Raw genomic sequence first — 17,321 nt, forward strand, 5'->3', positions numbered from 1 at the left:
TGTATGACTATACAAGTAATAACTTTTCTAGCACTGGGACATTCTCCCGTTTGAGAGACAAGTGGGGAGATTTGGAGTCACAGGGTGGATTCTTCCCTTGGCAAGACTCAGGACAGTGGGGGCTGATTTACGTATCTTTATGTATCTATGGCTGACAGGGAGGCTGCCCATGGTGAGTGCTTAATAAGTGTTTGTTCAATAAATAAACTAACCCACAAAGGAGTAAGTGGTGAGGAGGAGCCAGACACAGGCTGGGATCTGGACAGAAGGTTCTTCCGCCACCTAGTGGTTATTCCTGGTACAGCTTTCCTGTCTGTGGCACGGGAAGAAAATGGAAGTCTCCTTTAGGGACCTTGGCTGAGTGTATCTAAAGTCACACAGCAGCATCCTTCTGGACCAATGGGGCAGGGTAGGGGTGAGGCCCTATCCGAAGCCAGACATCTTGGCTCTTCAAATATCTGTGCATCTTGAAGGAGGCAGGGAGAAGAGTTTCCCCTGCCACCTGCTCATTCTGTTCCTGGTGCTGAGCATTTCAGCGGATGCTTAATAAATAAGTACTTGGGATAGAAATTTGAGACAATAGGTGACGTCACATCCTGTAGTTCATCTTCACCTTCCACAGGAGTTTCCAAAAGAGATAGCCAGCCTGAATCAAGGATGGTTTGGAACTCAGAACTCAGCTCATTCACGGCCAACCCGCCTCTCCAGTACCCCGAGTCCCCTGCCTTTCCAGCCCTTGCTCTGGGACCTCTGGACACTGACTGCTTCCTAGTCTCTAACCCCCACCCCCCAGAAGGCCTTCATGTACCCCACCCTTGATGAGCTGACAGGTATGGCTTTCCCTGGCAGTCAGGACAGGAATGTGCAAGGCCCCGGAAAAGGCCACCAAACACCATCCTCACATCAGATGGAGTCTCATTTTCCTCACCTGGAAACATCTAGAACAAAAGCATCTCCCTCAAAGAACTGCTGCAAAGCTCACAGGAGTTAGGTGTCTGGAGTAGCCACAGGTGTGTGCACTGATAATACCTTAGAGCAATTCCTAGGAAAATAAATCCATGTGGCTTCCCAAGCTCCTTCGCCAGCCAGCACGCACCCTCAGGAATCCTGTCCACATATTGCACTCTAAGCTTTCACCCCAAAACTTCCCTCAGGATCCTTGGCTTCTCCCATTCCCTTTCCCTGATCCCAAGAGCAGGTAAGAAAAGCAAGAGGGCTTTGGTAAGAACAGACACTTTATTGTACACCAGGGTTGGGGAGAAGAGGAAAGAGGGGCCCTGGGGTGGCAATGCCTCATTCCCCACCCTGGCTGAATGGTCCTGGCCCAGGGCTCTGACCAGCCGTGGGACACATGGACTTGAACTGATCCGAACTTGCACCAGGACCCAAAGTGACTGCCTGGTGTGTGTGCTTGGGTCTGTACAAAGCAGGGCTTTCCATGAGAAGGGAGCCTGGACCTTTTTCCCCCTAGCCCAGGTCACTGGGCCCCAATGAAGGGACAGCAGCCCCCCATGTTTCAGGGCTAGTGGAAGGACCTGGAGGTACTCGGGGAAGTCAGGTGCTTTATGAACAGTTAAATCTCACTTCTCTTTTTCACAGTGGGGAGTGCTCTGGTGGGGGTGGGGGGGGGGTGAGGAAGGGCAAAAGGGCATCCACCTGCCTGACAATACTGCAGGCCTGTGTGGGGCCCAGGCCCAGGCCCAGCCTCTTGGCTGACACAGGCTGACTTGGGTGGGCTTCTCCTGGCACTAAGAAAGCAGCAGTCCCTGCAGAGTTATTGCTGGAAGGCAGACGCCTACCTCACCTGCATTACCTTGTGTGCCCCACCTGTCCACCTCAATTGGGGCCTTGGGCTCACATCACCTCAGTGGAGAGGGCGAAGGCTCCCTGAGCAAGAAGCAGGTGACTGGAGCTGGGCGCAGTCCTCTCACAGGCATGGCCCTGCTTACCCAGCTCAGCCACTCACAGCCTCGAGCCCCTTTGCCTCCTGGTGGGCACTGTATGGACAGCACCAAAGCCAGCAGGTGGGGATCCTGGGCAGGGACTTGGGGGTCTGCCCCTCTCTGGCCACCTTTTGCTCCTCCAGGGAAGCTGGATCCAGCTCCTCCGGTGACTCCACCTGCCCTGACTCCCCTGCCGAGTGAGCAGAGGCGTCAGAAGCATAGCCAGGCGTTGTCCCTTTTTGGGCAGTCAGGATCCTCTCAGAGACAAATGCAGGGCAGAGGTGCAGTGAGACCCAAGAAACCCAGGACCTTCCCTGCCAAGGAGCTGAGACTCCTGTGAGAACAGCAAGAGGTTTACTGGAAAATAAATTTGGGGACTTTTTTCCCCCTGCCTCCCACCAGAGATGTGAAGGCAACCATCAAAGCCCAAGCCGAAGCTTTCTGGGGCACTTGTCCTGAGGCCTCGCTCAGAGCTGAGAGGAGGAAGAAGAGGGGGGCAGCATGGTCTTCAGGAGCATGGCGAACACTAAGGGTCACAAATCAGCACCCTACAAACACCCACACCCACGCATGTGCACACATACCACACACACACATACATACACACAACCAAGCTCTGGGCCCTACGTCTGACATCTAACACAGCAAAGACACTGCCAGGCCAGGGCCCAGCCCACAGCACAAGTCTACGATGAACACTACTGAGCCCACAATGAGCAAGCAGACAGCCCCAGCGCAACCTCCTCCCGCAGGCACGCAGGCTGGGGCCTGGCCCAGCCATGCTACAAAATTAAAAATATATCAAATATACAATGAAAATAGATCTGTACAGCACTGAGGATGAAAATAGTCCACCAGCCACAGTATAATATTGGGTTTGTCATTTCACAGCATTTACACCCACATGTACAGATTGAATGTACAAGAGAAATAGCATATAGAACAGTATAGATAGCGCAGAGTCTCTCCTGGGGCCTTGCTTTTCCTGTTGCTAATTCCGCTTGGGATCAGGCATGGAGCCAGGTAGGAGGTGTTGTCAGGTGAGAGGGCCTCTCTTTGGGGAAATATGGGTCTCCCTTTCCTCTCAAACACTTAGGAAGGACAGGTGGAGCTGAGAGGGCTAGAAATGACAGAAGATGTGGGGGAGGGTTGAGTAAGGGGAATGGCAGGCTGGGAGAGCGTGGCAGCAGAGGACTCAGGGGTAAAGGAAGGGACCTGGGCTTAGTCTGTCCCTCCCAGTGCTGAGAGTATTCAGGGTCACAAGAGGGACTTGGCACCCTCTATGAAGATGCCCAAGCCTAGGACTGTAGCCTGCTCCGTCTCTGTCCCCCCTCCCCCCCGAAGTGCTGACATGAAGCCTGACTGACTTCTATCCATCCACTGATCCATCCATTCATCCACTCATCCATCCATCTGTCCATCCCTCTGTACACCTATCCATCCATCTCTCTGCAGATATTTATTCTGGATCTGGTTCTGATCCTCACAGGCAGCCCGTCTTGCAGGGGAGGCTTGAAGGTAAGGGTGGGCTTGCTGCCATCAGCTGTAGCCTCTTGCAGGCACTAGGCCGCATGACAGAGCTCCACTTTGCCCTTGGCAGCCTCCAACGTCCACAGCATTGCCAAGAGTGCTGCCCACCACAGGCCAGGGAAGCTTGGGCAAGATTTCCAAGGTGTCTGCATACAATGTGCAACACTGGTGGCTGTGCTTGTGCAACAAGGAGGGTGAGTGGTGGCCCAAAAAGGGCAGTAAAATTATCTTTCTCCAGGAACAAGACTTCCTGGGAGTGAGCTCCTGAACTACAGGGATGCCCATTCCAGGGGAGAAGCTGCCACTAGAGAGAAAATTGGGCCCCAGGTGAGGGGAGAGGGCGTGTGCTTCACAATTGTGCTCCAAACCATCAAATTGTGCTCTGGAAACTTTACCTTGCACTGTCCCCTTCTCTTTGGAGAAAGAAGGCAGAGGCCACCACCCTGGGCTTCAGGTTGGATGGAAGGGGTGGGAGATGGCTAAGCCCTAATGGAGGTGGGGAGGTTCTGAACCTTGTCATTGCCCACCTAGGCGGAATGCAGGAGCATACCCTACCTGCCCTAGGCAGGGGCAAGGACATCCAAAGTTTCTAACTAGAGCCAGGGGCCAACAAGTCCCCATTTGGTGCCAAGATTCTTGTTCAAGCTAGGGGTACCACCTTCCTCACAAAACAGGTCTTGGGAGCTTCTGCACACTCCTGGCACACCTGTCCTCCAACCCAGCCTTTAATCAGGCAGCCTCTTGGCCCAGCAGCAGTCAGTCTGGGTTGGGCAGGAAGGTGAGTCCTGATCTTATGGCACACTCTACCCCCAGGCCCTGAGGCCTCTCCCCACCACCACCTGATAGTATAGGGGGACCCTCTCCCACACCCCAGAACTTCAGGTGGCAGGTTGCAAGGAGAGAGGAGGATGGAATGACCTCCAAAGTAGCCATTTGGAGTCTTCTCTGAACTGGGAATCAGGACATCTTGATTGTTCTGGTTACATGGCTGCAATTTGGTGAAAGGTTCTAAGGGTTAGATGGATTGGGGGCCTGGATTGGGGGACAGTGCTGCTCCCAGCTCCCTGATCAGGGCTAGGGAGCAGAGTCTACCAGGATTGGGATGGGAATGAGGCAGGGTGTGACCCTCTCTCCTTGGGCAGAGGGACTGGCCTGGGGCTGGTGGCCACTGTGAAGGAAGAGGCCAGGCCCAGACCAGTGGGCAGGTTGGGCGTGGTGGGAGAGGTGGGCAGGGTTGGGGCAGTGGTCACAGCTCTGATTCAGGGGTGCTGGCCAGGAGGTAGCCGCTTCCATAGCGTCCATTGGGGTTGCCGCTGCTCTCCAGGGGTGACGTGCTGCCAGGCCCCAGGTAGGAGCGGTGGGTGGGCATGGGGGAGGGTGCCTCGCTGGGCACCTTGCTGAGGATGAAGCGGGTCTCATCGTTCTCCTCCAGGTTGGAGACATCCTTCATCATGCGGCCCTTCTTGTAGGACACAGAGAGGGTGTTGGAGCCATCGGAGAGCAGGTGGAAGTGCCGCAGGACGAACACCACAGGGATGGGCAGGGTTGCCACAACGATGAGGGTGATCAGAAGTGCCATGGCCCAGTTGGGGAAATACAGGTAGCGTTCTGCAGCCTGGAGGCAGGTGGCAGTGAGTGCTGCTGCCGGCACTGAGTGTTTACCTACCGTCCCAGGCCTCTAGGCCAGCCTCTTCCTGCCCATGCCTAAGGCCTCCCACTCCTCTCACCAGGGTGCTACTTGGGTTTTTAGCTGATTACCTTAGTTAAACATCTGTTTCTACATCTGTAAAATGTAGAATGTAAAATGTTTCCATTCTTCCATAGACACTGAGAGAGAATATGGGTTAAAGACTCAGTTTCCTCCTTTGTGCTATAGAGACAATGCCACCTTTCTCTTTGGGCTGTTGTAAGGATTCCAGAGTAGCTATGCAAAGCACCCAGCAGGGCCTGGCACAGAATAGCTGCCATATAAAGGTTTATTCCGAAGACCTGTTGCACCTCCCCCCCCCCCAATTTGAGTACTGGTGGTTGAACTCAGGGCTTCATGCTAGACAAGTGCTCTACCACTAAGAAGATGCAAATGTCCCTGGGTTTCCCTGGGGAACACCCCTCACCTCCTCCTTGATCCAGGCGCTGTAGCCCGGGGGCGTCACCCCCAGCTGGATGATACTGGCCGTTGTGAGCACAGCCATGCACAGTGGAGACACAAACTTCCACATGTAGAAATAGAAGCGATAGGGTCGGAAGCCCAGCATCTCTGTCAGCTCCTGCATGAACCTGTCAGGCACAGCAGAGAAGCCAGCAGTTGGCACCTGCACCTCTGAGCCTCCCCTTCCCGCATGGCCACCTCCTCCAGGAAACCTTCTCTGATCAGTCCCTCCTGGACTTTTCTAGGCTTCATCTTCAATGCTCACAGGTGTGAGACCTGACTGGCCTGCTCTGACTACCTTACAAGCTGCTCCACCCAGAGGCAACAGACCCTGGCCAGTGGGACAGACCCTTAGAGGGCTCCAGTTCACAGAGCCCTGGGCCCCCAAACTGACCTGGCTCAAGACTCCCCCTGCTGGAGAAAATATGAAAGTGCACTTCCCTAGCATCCTGACTGGGGATTTGTAGCTGTAGGTTCTGTGCTGGAACTGTAGGAGGCAGGCAGGCTGCGTATTTGAATGCACACAAAAACATCTTTACCTCAATTCCACCTCACTGAAACCTGGCAACTGCTCCTATTATAAATGCACGTAACCACAGGAGTCAACTGTATCTGTGACTTTGTCACCTGATGAAATCACAAGGTATTTTAATTTTTCATTACAGTTGTTAGATACCTAGAGACCTCATTTATATTCATCACTACTTTGAAATTACTATTTCCACAACTAGATCTTGTAGCTTAATGTGATACATATAAAGTATATGTACATTTCTGTTTTACAGATTTAGACAGTAATTTGTTATTTTTCAATATAATTAGTTTCCTATCTAATCCTATATATTTTATCCTATGCATTTAAAAAACAATATTCTAAGAGGGGTACAGGGGCATCATCAGAATGCCAAAGGAGCCCATGGCATGTGTAATCAGAGCCCCTCTAGCAGTGTCTTCCAAACCAGGGTTGGGTGGTGGATGCAGCAGCCCACTACACACCACCTACCCCCTGCCCCACTCTCATTTTTTTAATACTGGTGATTGAACTCAGGGCTTCATGCATGCTACACAAGTGCTCTACCACTAAGCTATATCCCTAGCCTTATTAATTGATTGATTATTTTACTTTCAGACAGGGTCTTGTTGAGTTGCCAGGCTGGCCTTGAACTTGTGATCCTCCTGCCCTGGGCTCCTGAGTAGCTGGGATTACAGGTGTGCACCACTGTGCCTGTCTGGGAGTGCTCCTCTCTTACCCCTTCCTGTCCCTCCTGCACTCTCTTAAGAAGCAGACCATCCCTGTGAGAGAGCCCCCATTCCCAATCCAGGTCTAGGCATCAGGGAGGGCCAGACTGAGTGGTTAGAAGAGGTCCTGGGCCTTGCCCAGAAGGACAGTGAGGCCACTTCTGGAGCTGAGAGAGTAGGAAGGGCCTAGTCCTGGAGCTTCTTGGGGACACTGATTTTTTCCTTAAAGGAGGAATGAGGTCAGGAGCTGGCAGTGAGTGGAAGTCTACCTTAGCAGTAGGCCATGACACTCCATCCTTTCTTATTGCTGAATCCTCTTACCTTGCCTGAACCCAAATTTGAGGCCCAAATCACAATTTTGAGAATCAGGCTGCTGAAATCTACAAGTTCTTTGAGCACTGGGGATCCTGGTGCCTCCACCAAGTGCTTAACAAGCTTAGCAGAATTCTGATAAAGGACAGGTGTTCAGGAAAGGAGTCTGTGGTAATTTACGAAAGTTTAGGCTGGTCTCAGAACCTGAACACAGGACCTCAACCTGACTTTAGCTCTTACTAGCCAAGAGGCCTGGGTAGCCATAACTCTCTAGGTCTCAGTTTCCCGTGCTAAAAGGCAGGACTTTTTGTTGTTGTTGTTTTGGGGTTTTTTTTGGTACTGGGGATTGAACTCAGGGGTACTCAACACTGAGCCTCATTCCCAGCCCTATTTTGTATTCTATTTAGAGACAGGGCCTCACTGAGTTGCTTAGAGCCTCACTGTTGCAGAGGCTGGCTTTGAACTCGCCATCCTACTGCCTCAGGATCAAGGATCCATGGATCACAGTCGTGTACCACCGCGCCTAGCTTAAAAGGCAGGGTTTTAACTCTGACATTTTGATTCTATAATCTCCTGCCCCAATCTGCAAGCAACACTGGGAACACAGGACTCGCCAGGAAATCATGGTGGGATAGGACCCTCCTCCACACCCCACCTCTTCCCTGCTTGTCCCCCTTACTTCTTGGTTCCATAGATCCAAGCCACAGCGATGTTCTCAAGGATGACGATGACAGTGAGTGGCAGGGTGGCCGAGTAGTCATCGAACATGGTGACAAAGTAGTTTCCGGAGCGCTGGACGAACAACAGCCCCACGAAGAATGCAAAGACACAGCAGCCCACTACAGAGAGCCGGGAGGCCGGTGTGGGGGCAAAGGTGCAGGGTGGGCAGGGCCCTGGGGGTCTGTGGGGGCACCCAGGTCCCTCCCATCACACTGTTCCCCCAGGAGGTACAGCCATGCAGGAGGGACCCCATGCTGAGGTGCTGAGCTCCCTATCTATCAGGAGGGAACATCTTGAGGAAGGCATGGGTCTCCTCTCTTCTCCCATGGTCCTGCTCCAGCACAGCCCCTACCCCACAGCACCTGCTCCACTTAATTGCTGTATTAAACTTAAATGGTTCTTCTGAGTGTTCCCAGGCTCTTTTTCTCCACCTCAGTTTCCCCATTTGAGAACAGCAAGATGCTCCTTGCTGGGGATGCAGGTGAGAGCCCAGCTCAACTCAGTAGGGCAGAGGGTGGAACAGGATGCAGAGAGGGGGCATCCCTGCCTAAGACAAGTCAGCAGGCCCTTGGGAGGTGGGCAAGCAAACCCAGCAAGGGCCGTAGCCCAGGATTGGCCCAGATTTCCAAATGGCTTTGTCCCCCTGGCTCCTTAGTGCAGGTGGCCAAGTGCCACAGCCAGGTTCTTGCTTTATCCCGATGAGGGAGGGGTGCAGGGTCTTCTGGGCCTGAGGTCCTGAATGACCCAGTCAGAACCCAGATTTTCTGAAGTGAGAGCAAGAACCCGATTATTGCATCTGTGTAGGCAGCTGTGGGACCAGGTAGGGCTGCAGGGAAGAGTTACCTGTAAACATCTCCTTAGGCACCTTGAATGTGTCAATGATGGGCGTGGTGATGCCCGCCATGGTGCCAATCATGCTGCCCAGGCCCAGGTTGATAAGCATCAGGAAGAACATGACGGACCAGAATGGGGAGGCGGGGAAGTGCGTCATGGCCTCCGTGAAGGCGATGAAGGCCAGGCCTGTGCCCTGCACGGACTGAGGGTAGGGGGGAGAGCAAGGGCCTGTGAGGGCCACCCCACCCAGGAACCCCCTGCTGCCTTACCACTGCCCCGGGAGCTTTAGGAATCACTGTTCCCTCCTGTATAGGGACTCCCCACCTCCACCTGAATCCTGCTGGTGTGGGTCATGGTCTTAAACTGAGTAGGCATCAGAATCTCCTTGTGGTGGGTATGAAAGCCCCAATTCTGGACTTCCAGGGTGGGGAGCTGGAATCTACAGGTGGTATAAGGATCAGAGTCATTCAGATGAATTTGCTCATGTCTGGGAATACACCCAGCACAAGACCCTGCCCTTCTAAGACATCTTCCCTGATGGCCCCAGCCACCCCTGCTGCCCCCAGCTCTGAGCTTCTGAACTCCAGACTCTAATACCATGGCTTCAGGTGTGGCCACTGGAAGCAAACTGGAGTCTTTAAAATCACTGACGCCTAAGTCGCCTCCCAGGGACAATGATTTAATTGGTCTGGGATGATGCTACTTTGGGGCTTTACAAAGGCCCCCCCCAGGTGACTCTAATAGGAAGACAAGCTACAGAACTGCTGCTGACATCTCAGCCATGTTGTTCTGTGGTGGCCAGGGATTGTGAAGGAATGTGTGCCCCACCTGAGCAAGTGACAGTTGGGTACTATTGAGGTTGTAGGGTATTGAAGAACTGCTATAACCCTAGTTTTATTCACAACCCAAAAGAATGGGGCAGGCTTTCATGGAACATGGAAGGGCATGTCCTGTCTTCTACTTGTCACCTGGGGGAAAAAACAGCCAGGGGTCCCCAGACTGTCCTCATTTGCTCTTGTCCCCTGGGAAGAGGTCAGGGATGTGAACGCAGCTCCCTTGCTCCAGTGGAGCTGACTTCTGACATGGAGCTCAGGTAGGATTTAGAGGAAGCTTCTGGTCCCATGAAGAAGGGCACAGTCGGCACAAGCCTATGGGAGCTGGCCCTGTCCCATGTAAGCCTCAGCTCCAGCCAGGTTTCCTGGACCCTATGGGTATGTCTCTGTCTGATGACCCCTTCTAACAAAAAGTCGTTTTGAAAAGTGCCCCAGCTATGCAAACAGAAATAGAAACAAGGTGCCCAAACTTGGGCCTGAGCTAATGAGGGGACGACATCTTTCCACCTAAAGGTCATCATGGCCATGGCAGCTGGAGTGGGTACAGCTGGGCAAGGGGGTGGAAGCTACAAGGGGTGAGCCAGAACCCATGCTCTGGATCTGACCACCTGGATTTGAACCTGGCTGGCCCACTTACTCATTTGAGACCTTGATCAAGTCCCCCAACTTGCAGACTATTCATTGGTAAAGTAGGGGACAATATTAAAACCCAACTCATCGAGCTACCACGAGGTTCACAGGAGATGGAGAGCAAAGAAAGGCACTAACGTGTCTGTTTCACACAAGAGTACAGTGCATTTCATACACAGTACCCAGCTCACAGAAGCCCATCTGTTATATAGGAAGTCACCCCACACTGACTGGTTTCCGTGGTTCCCTCTGTTGCTCGTTTAGACTTACACCTAGTTCAGGGCACCACTGGCTGACACCTTCCTCCCTCTCTCTTCTTGTGGACACACAGTAGGTCCTTACCTGCCATGTAGACTACTGACTCCCAGGGGCTCTCCAAGGCCTGTGCCCAAGCTCCAGCCACCCGCGGCCCATCCCTGGGTTCCTGCCTGTCCTGGGAAGGGCAGCCTATCCCCACACCTTGTCCAACTCATCTTCCAGGAGGCAGGGATCTAGGCCCAGGGCTGAGAACCGGTCCTCCTTCACGGTCATGATGACGTTGTACATCTCCGCATAGTCCTTGGTGGTCAGGTGGGAGAAGTTGACGTGAGGTGGGATGAGGTCCCGGCTCAGGACGTTGGAGTTGAGGTACCCTAAGATTTTCTCAGCATTCCTGCAGCACAAATGGAAGAATGCCAGGTAGGAAGACAGGAGTGGGGTCCTGGGGCACCTCCCAGACACCCAGACAGGTCCCTGTGGGCCCGGGCTGGGGACAGATGATGCTGCATGCATGCGTCTTATTGCTCAGTGAAGTGGAGGGAACTATCTGCCTGCATGGCCGCCTGCCCACTCCTGGCTGTGGTGGGCAGGGAAGGAAGGACCAGGGGAGAGAAGCCACCTACTCGACCACACACTTCTCATTCATGATGTTGGCCTTGAAGCCCAGCACAGCAAACACCACGAGGGTGGCCAACACCGAGGTGAAGAAGTTGATGAAGGACACCAGAGCAGCATCAAAGTGGCAGTTGTTGTCCTGCTTGTTGTAGCTAGAGAAGGCGATGACCCCACCGAAGCCCAGCCCCAGGGCAAAGAAGACCTGTGTGGCTGCTTCCCGCCACACCTGGGGATCCAGCATCTTGTCCAGCTGTGGGGTGGGGGAGGAAAGAGACACAGGCTTACTCATGTGCAGGGGCTTCCCTCCACACCCCCTTTCCTCAGCCTCAACTGAGTTCATACCTGTAATCCCAGTAGCTCAGGCTTAGGCAAGAGGATAGTGAGTTCAAAGCCAGCCTCAGCAACTTAGGGAGGCCCTAAACAACTCAGTGAAACCCTGTCTCTAAATAAAATATTAAAAAGGACTGGGCATGGGTTCAAACCCCGGTACCAAACAAAAAAGAGAAGCTGTTGAACTTGGGCAATTCATCTAACCCCTCTAAGCAGTATCCCCAAGTGCAAAGCATACATAACAAAAGCATTGGCTTCAGAGGATTATTGTGAGGACTAAGCAAGATAAAATAAATGTTGAATGCTTACATAGTAAATTCTCAGTTAATTTTAACTGCTATATTTCTTGCCATGGAGCTGTCAGACTAAGGAACACGGCCAAGGCCATCACATATGGTTGTGTGGTGCACAACTCTAGGGAGCGCCATTCATTTAGACTATCGTGTGCAGTGAATAGCCTTCCCAAGAGTACAAGAGAACTGGAAAAAACCAATGTCTCCTTGACATTTCCTCTGCCTCCTCCTGCCTTCCCAATCTCCCCTTTCTCAGAAAAAGAGGTCCAAGGCTCATCCACACATGTCTACACTCTCCAGGTCACAGAAGCCCCCCACCCCAGTGCACCACTTGGCACATAGGACCAGACACTTCCTGGACAGAGACAGCCCTTACCTAAGGCTCTTTCTGCCCTTAGACCTGATGAGGGCCTGAACCACACTGGCATTTGGATGGTGTAGGCAACTTCCAAAGCCTTTTTACATCCATTTTTCTTTAAGTGTCTGTTTCTCCAGGCAGGGACCCACAGGAGAGAAAGTGGGCAGGGTCCCAGGATTCGGGAAGTTTCTGCTCCAGTTGGAGAGATGGACCTTGGTCAAATGATCCCACCAACAGATGTCAAACTGCACATGTGACAAGGGCTCTGAAGGCCAGACACCTAATGCTCAGAGAGCCCGTAGCAGGGGGTCAGCATGAGCCAGGAGACCAGGGAGCAAACATCTGACAGGGGCTGTGGGGGCTGGGAAAGCACTTGGGCACAGGTCCTGGGGGGGCACAGAGGGTGGTGTGCAAAGGGAAATGGAGGTGGCCAGCAGGGGACAATAAGGAGAGGGTACAGGTGAGGCTGGGAGAGGCAGAGGAGTCAAGAGCCTGGAGTAATTTCCTGTCTTTATCCTAAGAAAGCTCTTGATCCAGGAAATCATGAAAGGGTTGAAGAAGGACACAATCAGATGTGCATTTCCAAAAGAGTCGCGGATGCAGCACAGGAGACATGAGGAAGCACCATCTGGGGTCCAGGAGGCAGGAGGTGGTGGCTTTGCCCAGGGGCAGGTGCTGCTGATGGAGGAATTCAAGCAGAAGACACCAAAAAGACCTTAGGGATGGATCGGAGAGGAAGAGGAAAGGTGACAGCCACATTTCTGGCCTGCGTGTTGAGCATGTGGAAATGGAACAGGGAAGAGGAGCAGGTTGGTGGGGTTGCGCAGGGCTGACAGGACATTAGCTCTGCATAGGTTGAGCTTAATGTGTTCATAAGACATTCTGCAGAAGAGCCAGGTACAGTGGTGCACACCTGTAATCCCAGCGGCTTGGGAAGCAGGAGGATTGCAAGTTTGAAGCCACCAGCCTCAGCATCTTAGCAAGGCCCAAAGCAACTTAGTGAGACCCTGACTCAAAATAAAAAGCGATGGGCATGTGGCTCAGTGATAAATGCCCCTGGGTTCAATCCCCAGTACCAAAGAGGGGTAACAAAAGATCTCCTGGAGGAGCTGCCAAGCAGGCATCTGGGCAAATGAGTCTGGGCTTCCGAGGAGAGAGCACAGCTGGAGGTGTAGTTGTGTGGAGCAGGCAGTGGATGGACAGTGAGAAGAGGCCAGAGCCAGATCAGTTAGTTTATAAAATTTAATGCAGGGAAGAGGAAGGATCTTCTCCAAGGGAGCTAGAGAAGCAGGCAGGAGCAAATTCTGGAGAGAGAGGTGAGCAGGAAAGGCCAGTGCTGCCCAGTGGCAGATGCCAAGGTAGAGAGTCAGCAGCACAGAGGTCCTGGGAGGGCTGTTCAGGGACTGAGGGTCTGGACGTCAGGTGGAGGGAGGAGAGGAAGGAAGCAGAGCAGAGGAAGTGGAGGTAATACACAGGCAAGTCCCTGGGCAGGTAACCTTGGGATGGAAGGGAGAAGGGCATTATCAGGAGGCGGCCATGGAGTCAGTGAGGATTGCTGGTTTGCAGGTTGCATGGTCTTTGTGGGATGGAAAAGCTTCACCATGCTATATTTAAAAGCTGATGGAAGGCAGGGATATGGGCTGGGTGGAGCTGCCTTCCATAAGAGCCTCTCTGAGTTCCTGGCTATCCATTAGTTGGAGAGAGAAGGGGGACAAGGATGGGTATCAGCAGGCAAGTTCGTACATTCAGTTTCTGCCTGTGTAGGTAGAGAGAGCTTCTGACTTGGTGACCTGTGTTTACCTTGTAAAGCAGGAGGTGAGCTCATCTGCTGTGATGAGTGGAGGAGAGGAGGAGAGAGGGTTCAGATGGGTGGAGCGGTTTCAGTGGTCACGGTGGAGCAGGGGAGACCGATGGCCGGAGAAATGGGGCAGGGCTATCCACATCATTAGGCTCACCATGGTCGCACAGGTGGAGGTCTGATTTGTTTTGTTTTGTTTTGTTTTGTTATTTTCGCTACTGGGGACGAAACTCAGGGCCTCACACATGCTACACCTCCAGACAGGGGCTCGGCTTTTTAAGATAACATAAAATATTATCTTCTTTATAGAGGTAACCCAAGCCCTGGAGGCAGACTGGTTTTGGACTTTAGGCTTTCATTTTTGTTTTTATTTTAGGAAGGTAATATGGTGCATATGCCACAAAATTACATCACACCTCCAGTGGGCCCAGGGCAGCACCCTGTAATAAAACACATTAGGACTTTGGCAGCCGAATATGAATCTTCACACCAAGTGAATCAATAAGGACTATAAATAACCTCACATCTGTGCAGGTAGTCTGCTTCCAAATGAATTCTAGGGCAACAAACCCAAAGAGAGCAATTTTTTTTCAATGCAATTTGGATTTTGGTATTGTGAGTAAGAAAATAGGGGCCTATACTGTGCCTAATACAAATTACAGAAAAGAGAATATAATCATAGTCCTCCTGAGAAAGGACTTCTGTAACTCCTCTTTATTTTATTTATTTTTTTTTTGCATGAGTTTTTTTTTTTTTATTTTTGTACTAGAGAACATTTTACCACTGAGCTACAAGCCCAGCCCTTTTTATTTTTTATTTTGAGACAGAGTCTTGCTAAGTTGCTGAGGCAGCTTTGAACTTTAAATCCTCCTACCTCAGCCTCCCAAGTCACTGGAATCAGACGTACACCACCACACCCAACTGGGTGAGGGGATTTTCAGTTTGTTTTCAAATTTTTTTTAGTTGTAGATGGACATAATATCTTTATTTTATTTATTTTCATGTGGTGCTGAGGATCGAACACAGGGCCTCACACGTGCTAGGCGAGCGCTCTACCACTGAGCCACAACCCCAGCCCCAGGTATTTTGTTTTTTTTTTTAAAAACAATCCTCCTAAGGGCTCCATCAACAGAGCGGGGAGGGACCATGTGCACCTGGAAGGCATACTGGCCTTCACAGGTGCTCATGGGTGTCCATTACGACAGTCCTCTCAATCTTCTGGAGCCTGCACACTTCTCTCAGGCTAGAAATCAGAGCCTAGTGGGAGAGCTACAGGCGATTTGGTGAGTTCCAACCAGGAAGAAGTCCAAGATTTTATAAGAGGGGAGGTTGAGACAAACAACTCATGGATGCCCCAGGACTCCCCATCGTCTTCTGGAAATTTTTTCCTCACTCTTTTGTGTTCTGAACATTAAATGCAATGAACTTACTCCTCATCAAAAGCTCCCTGGTCTTTCATACTTCTGGGCTTGGAGTTCCCTTCCTCCTACTTCCACTCTGGTGAACTCCTATTTATTTCTCAAAACCCAGTATACATATCACTTCTCTTTGAAGCTTTTCCTGACTGTGGCAGAGCTAGTCATGTGCCTTGGGCACTCAGAGTCAATACGCATCTTACACAACTGTCTGTCTACTCGCAGTTTACACTGAGGGCTGGAGCCCAGACCCTGTTTGTGCATAGCACATGGAAGAGAAAGAGTGGGGAGCAAGAGACAGTCAGACACACGTGATCCATCGAGGTTATGAACTGCACGGGAAGCACCAGATTAGTGATTATGACATGGCACCAGCCCTTTAAGGCTAAGATGTGTTCTTCTAGAACAAGAAGAGTCTTAGGATTTTAAACTTTTCTACTTTGTAAAACACAACGACTTTAATACTGCCTTCCTATTCTCCTTCCCTCTCTTCCTCTTTGGTAATGATTCCTTTTTGATCTATGTCAAACATGTTTACACAAAAAGGTCCAGACCATCTGTCAGTCCCAAACACATGCCACCATTAGGAGTCTCACCACTCCCTAAGTCTGAAATAAGAATGTGGATACGTTCCTAGCCCCAGTCACTGTTCAGGGTCAAATTTCATAAATGAAGGCAGCTGCTCCAGAGCAGACACCACAGTCCCAAAGTGTGCTCTCAGAGCTGGCCCAGGAGCTTGGGGGATTTCTCAGAGGACAGGGCAGGATTGCTGCAGAGGCAGTGATTTGGAATGAAAACAAGAATTTCTTTTTTCTTTGTTAAGTTAGTGTTGATTTATCATTATTTTCCTATTCTTAAAAATTGTGGACTATCATAAAATCAACAAAAGTAGGGATGAATATATAATGAACCCCTGCTCTAACCTTACCCCCCTTTAATCATCATCAACACCTGGTCAATCTTATCTCCTCTACATTTCACCCATGTCCACCCCTAGAAAATTTTGAAGGAAATTGAAAGATCCAAATCTGACATTGATAAGGCCCCAGGAAACCACCTGTGAGTAACAAAGCTCGGCCTTCAAGGTGGGAAGTGCTCTGTAGGAGTGTCCCTTGGTGCCCCCATTTCCAGCCTGCAGGTGAAGGAGAGGAACAAAAACACCCAGTGCTAATCCAGGGGTAAACTGAGTCAGGGCCTTCAGTATGGAATGGCCATTGTCCCCTGAATGTAAAGGGGGCTTTTGCCAGGATCCCTGGGGGCGATGGTACATGATTTCTGCAAGTGTCGACAGAGGGTGAACTCATGGCCCAACTCGGGATACCCCATGGCCCAACTCAGGATGCCCCATGGATCCTCTCTGGACATCAGAATGTGAAGGCAAGAGGAGAGATGGGAAATGGGCTTTCCCCTCCAGATATAAGAAATTCACATCACACTCTTCTCGGGTGCCCTCTCTGAACGGCTTCCTGCTGTTTCTTGTGTACAGTGGCTGAGTCACTTCCTTGCGCAAGGGAACAAGGTGTTTCACAGCATTTGACTCATCCGCATGAAGCTGCTTTTTGAATCCACAAGCAGCTGCTGAGCCCTAGCCTGAGTTGGTGTGTGACACCCTGGCTTCCCAGCACCGCTGCGGCACCTGCTCGTGTGGAGCCAGACGGGGCCACGAGACACCAGATGGCACTGGAGTGCTGGATCCCCACTCAAGAACAGTGTCACCCTCACAGTGGATGAGGACAATAATAGCTAATGCTTACCATGCGCTTTCCCATGGCCAGGAGGGGTCCCACCAGCTCTCCTGACAGCTCCAGGAAGTGCTGCCATGGTTCAGCCCTCTCACAGCTGTGGATGAGGGTCCTGAGAATCAAGGAACTGGACCAGCTGCTGGGTGATGTGTTGGGATCTGGACTAGAGCATCTGGCTCCAGAACCCACCCTCTATCACCAGACTGGGCCACCTTCCTCTTCCTGCTGAGAGGCCCTTGCTCTAATAGTGGGTTAGGGTTATTAACCTCTATTCTTAGGCCTTTGGGACTTACATACACCCTTTGTCCCTAGGTCTCCTTTT

The 17,321-nt window shown here is 51.6% G+C and overlaps 1 protein-coding gene across 2 annotated transcripts in view; it reads right to left on the reverse strand.

Moving 5' to 3' along the window:
• Nucleotides 1–1,240: 1,240 nt before the first annotated feature.
• Nucleotides 1,241–17,321, reverse strand: part of SLC6A17 (solute carrier family 6 member 17) — a 50,236-nt gene continuing 34,155 nt past the window's right edge. For both annotated transcript variants that reach the window (XM_081305895.1, XM_081305896.1), the window contains exons 7-12: nucleotides 11,072–11,313; nucleotides 10,650–10,842; nucleotides 8,737–8,929; nucleotides 7,853–8,012; nucleotides 5,588–5,750; nucleotides 1,241–5,088 (exon numbers count right to left, since the gene is read on the reverse strand). In XM_081305895.1, coding sequence (XP_081162021.1) covers nucleotides 4,720–5,088; nucleotides 5,588–5,750; nucleotides 7,853–8,012; nucleotides 8,737–8,929; nucleotides 10,650–10,842; nucleotides 11,072–11,313 — 1,320 coding nt within the window. In that variant the 3' untranslated portion in view covers nucleotides 1,241–4,719. The remainder of the gene's footprint in view (nucleotides 5,089–5,587; nucleotides 5,751–7,852; nucleotides 8,013–8,736; nucleotides 8,930–10,649; nucleotides 10,843–11,071; nucleotides 11,314–17,321) is intronic.

The sequence above is a fragment of the Spermophilus citellus genome (assembly GCF_964194105.1).
Source record: "Spermophilus citellus genome assembly, chromosome: 9".
Lineage (NCBI taxonomy): Eukaryota > Metazoa > Chordata > Mammalia > Rodentia > Sciuridae > Spermophilus > Spermophilus citellus.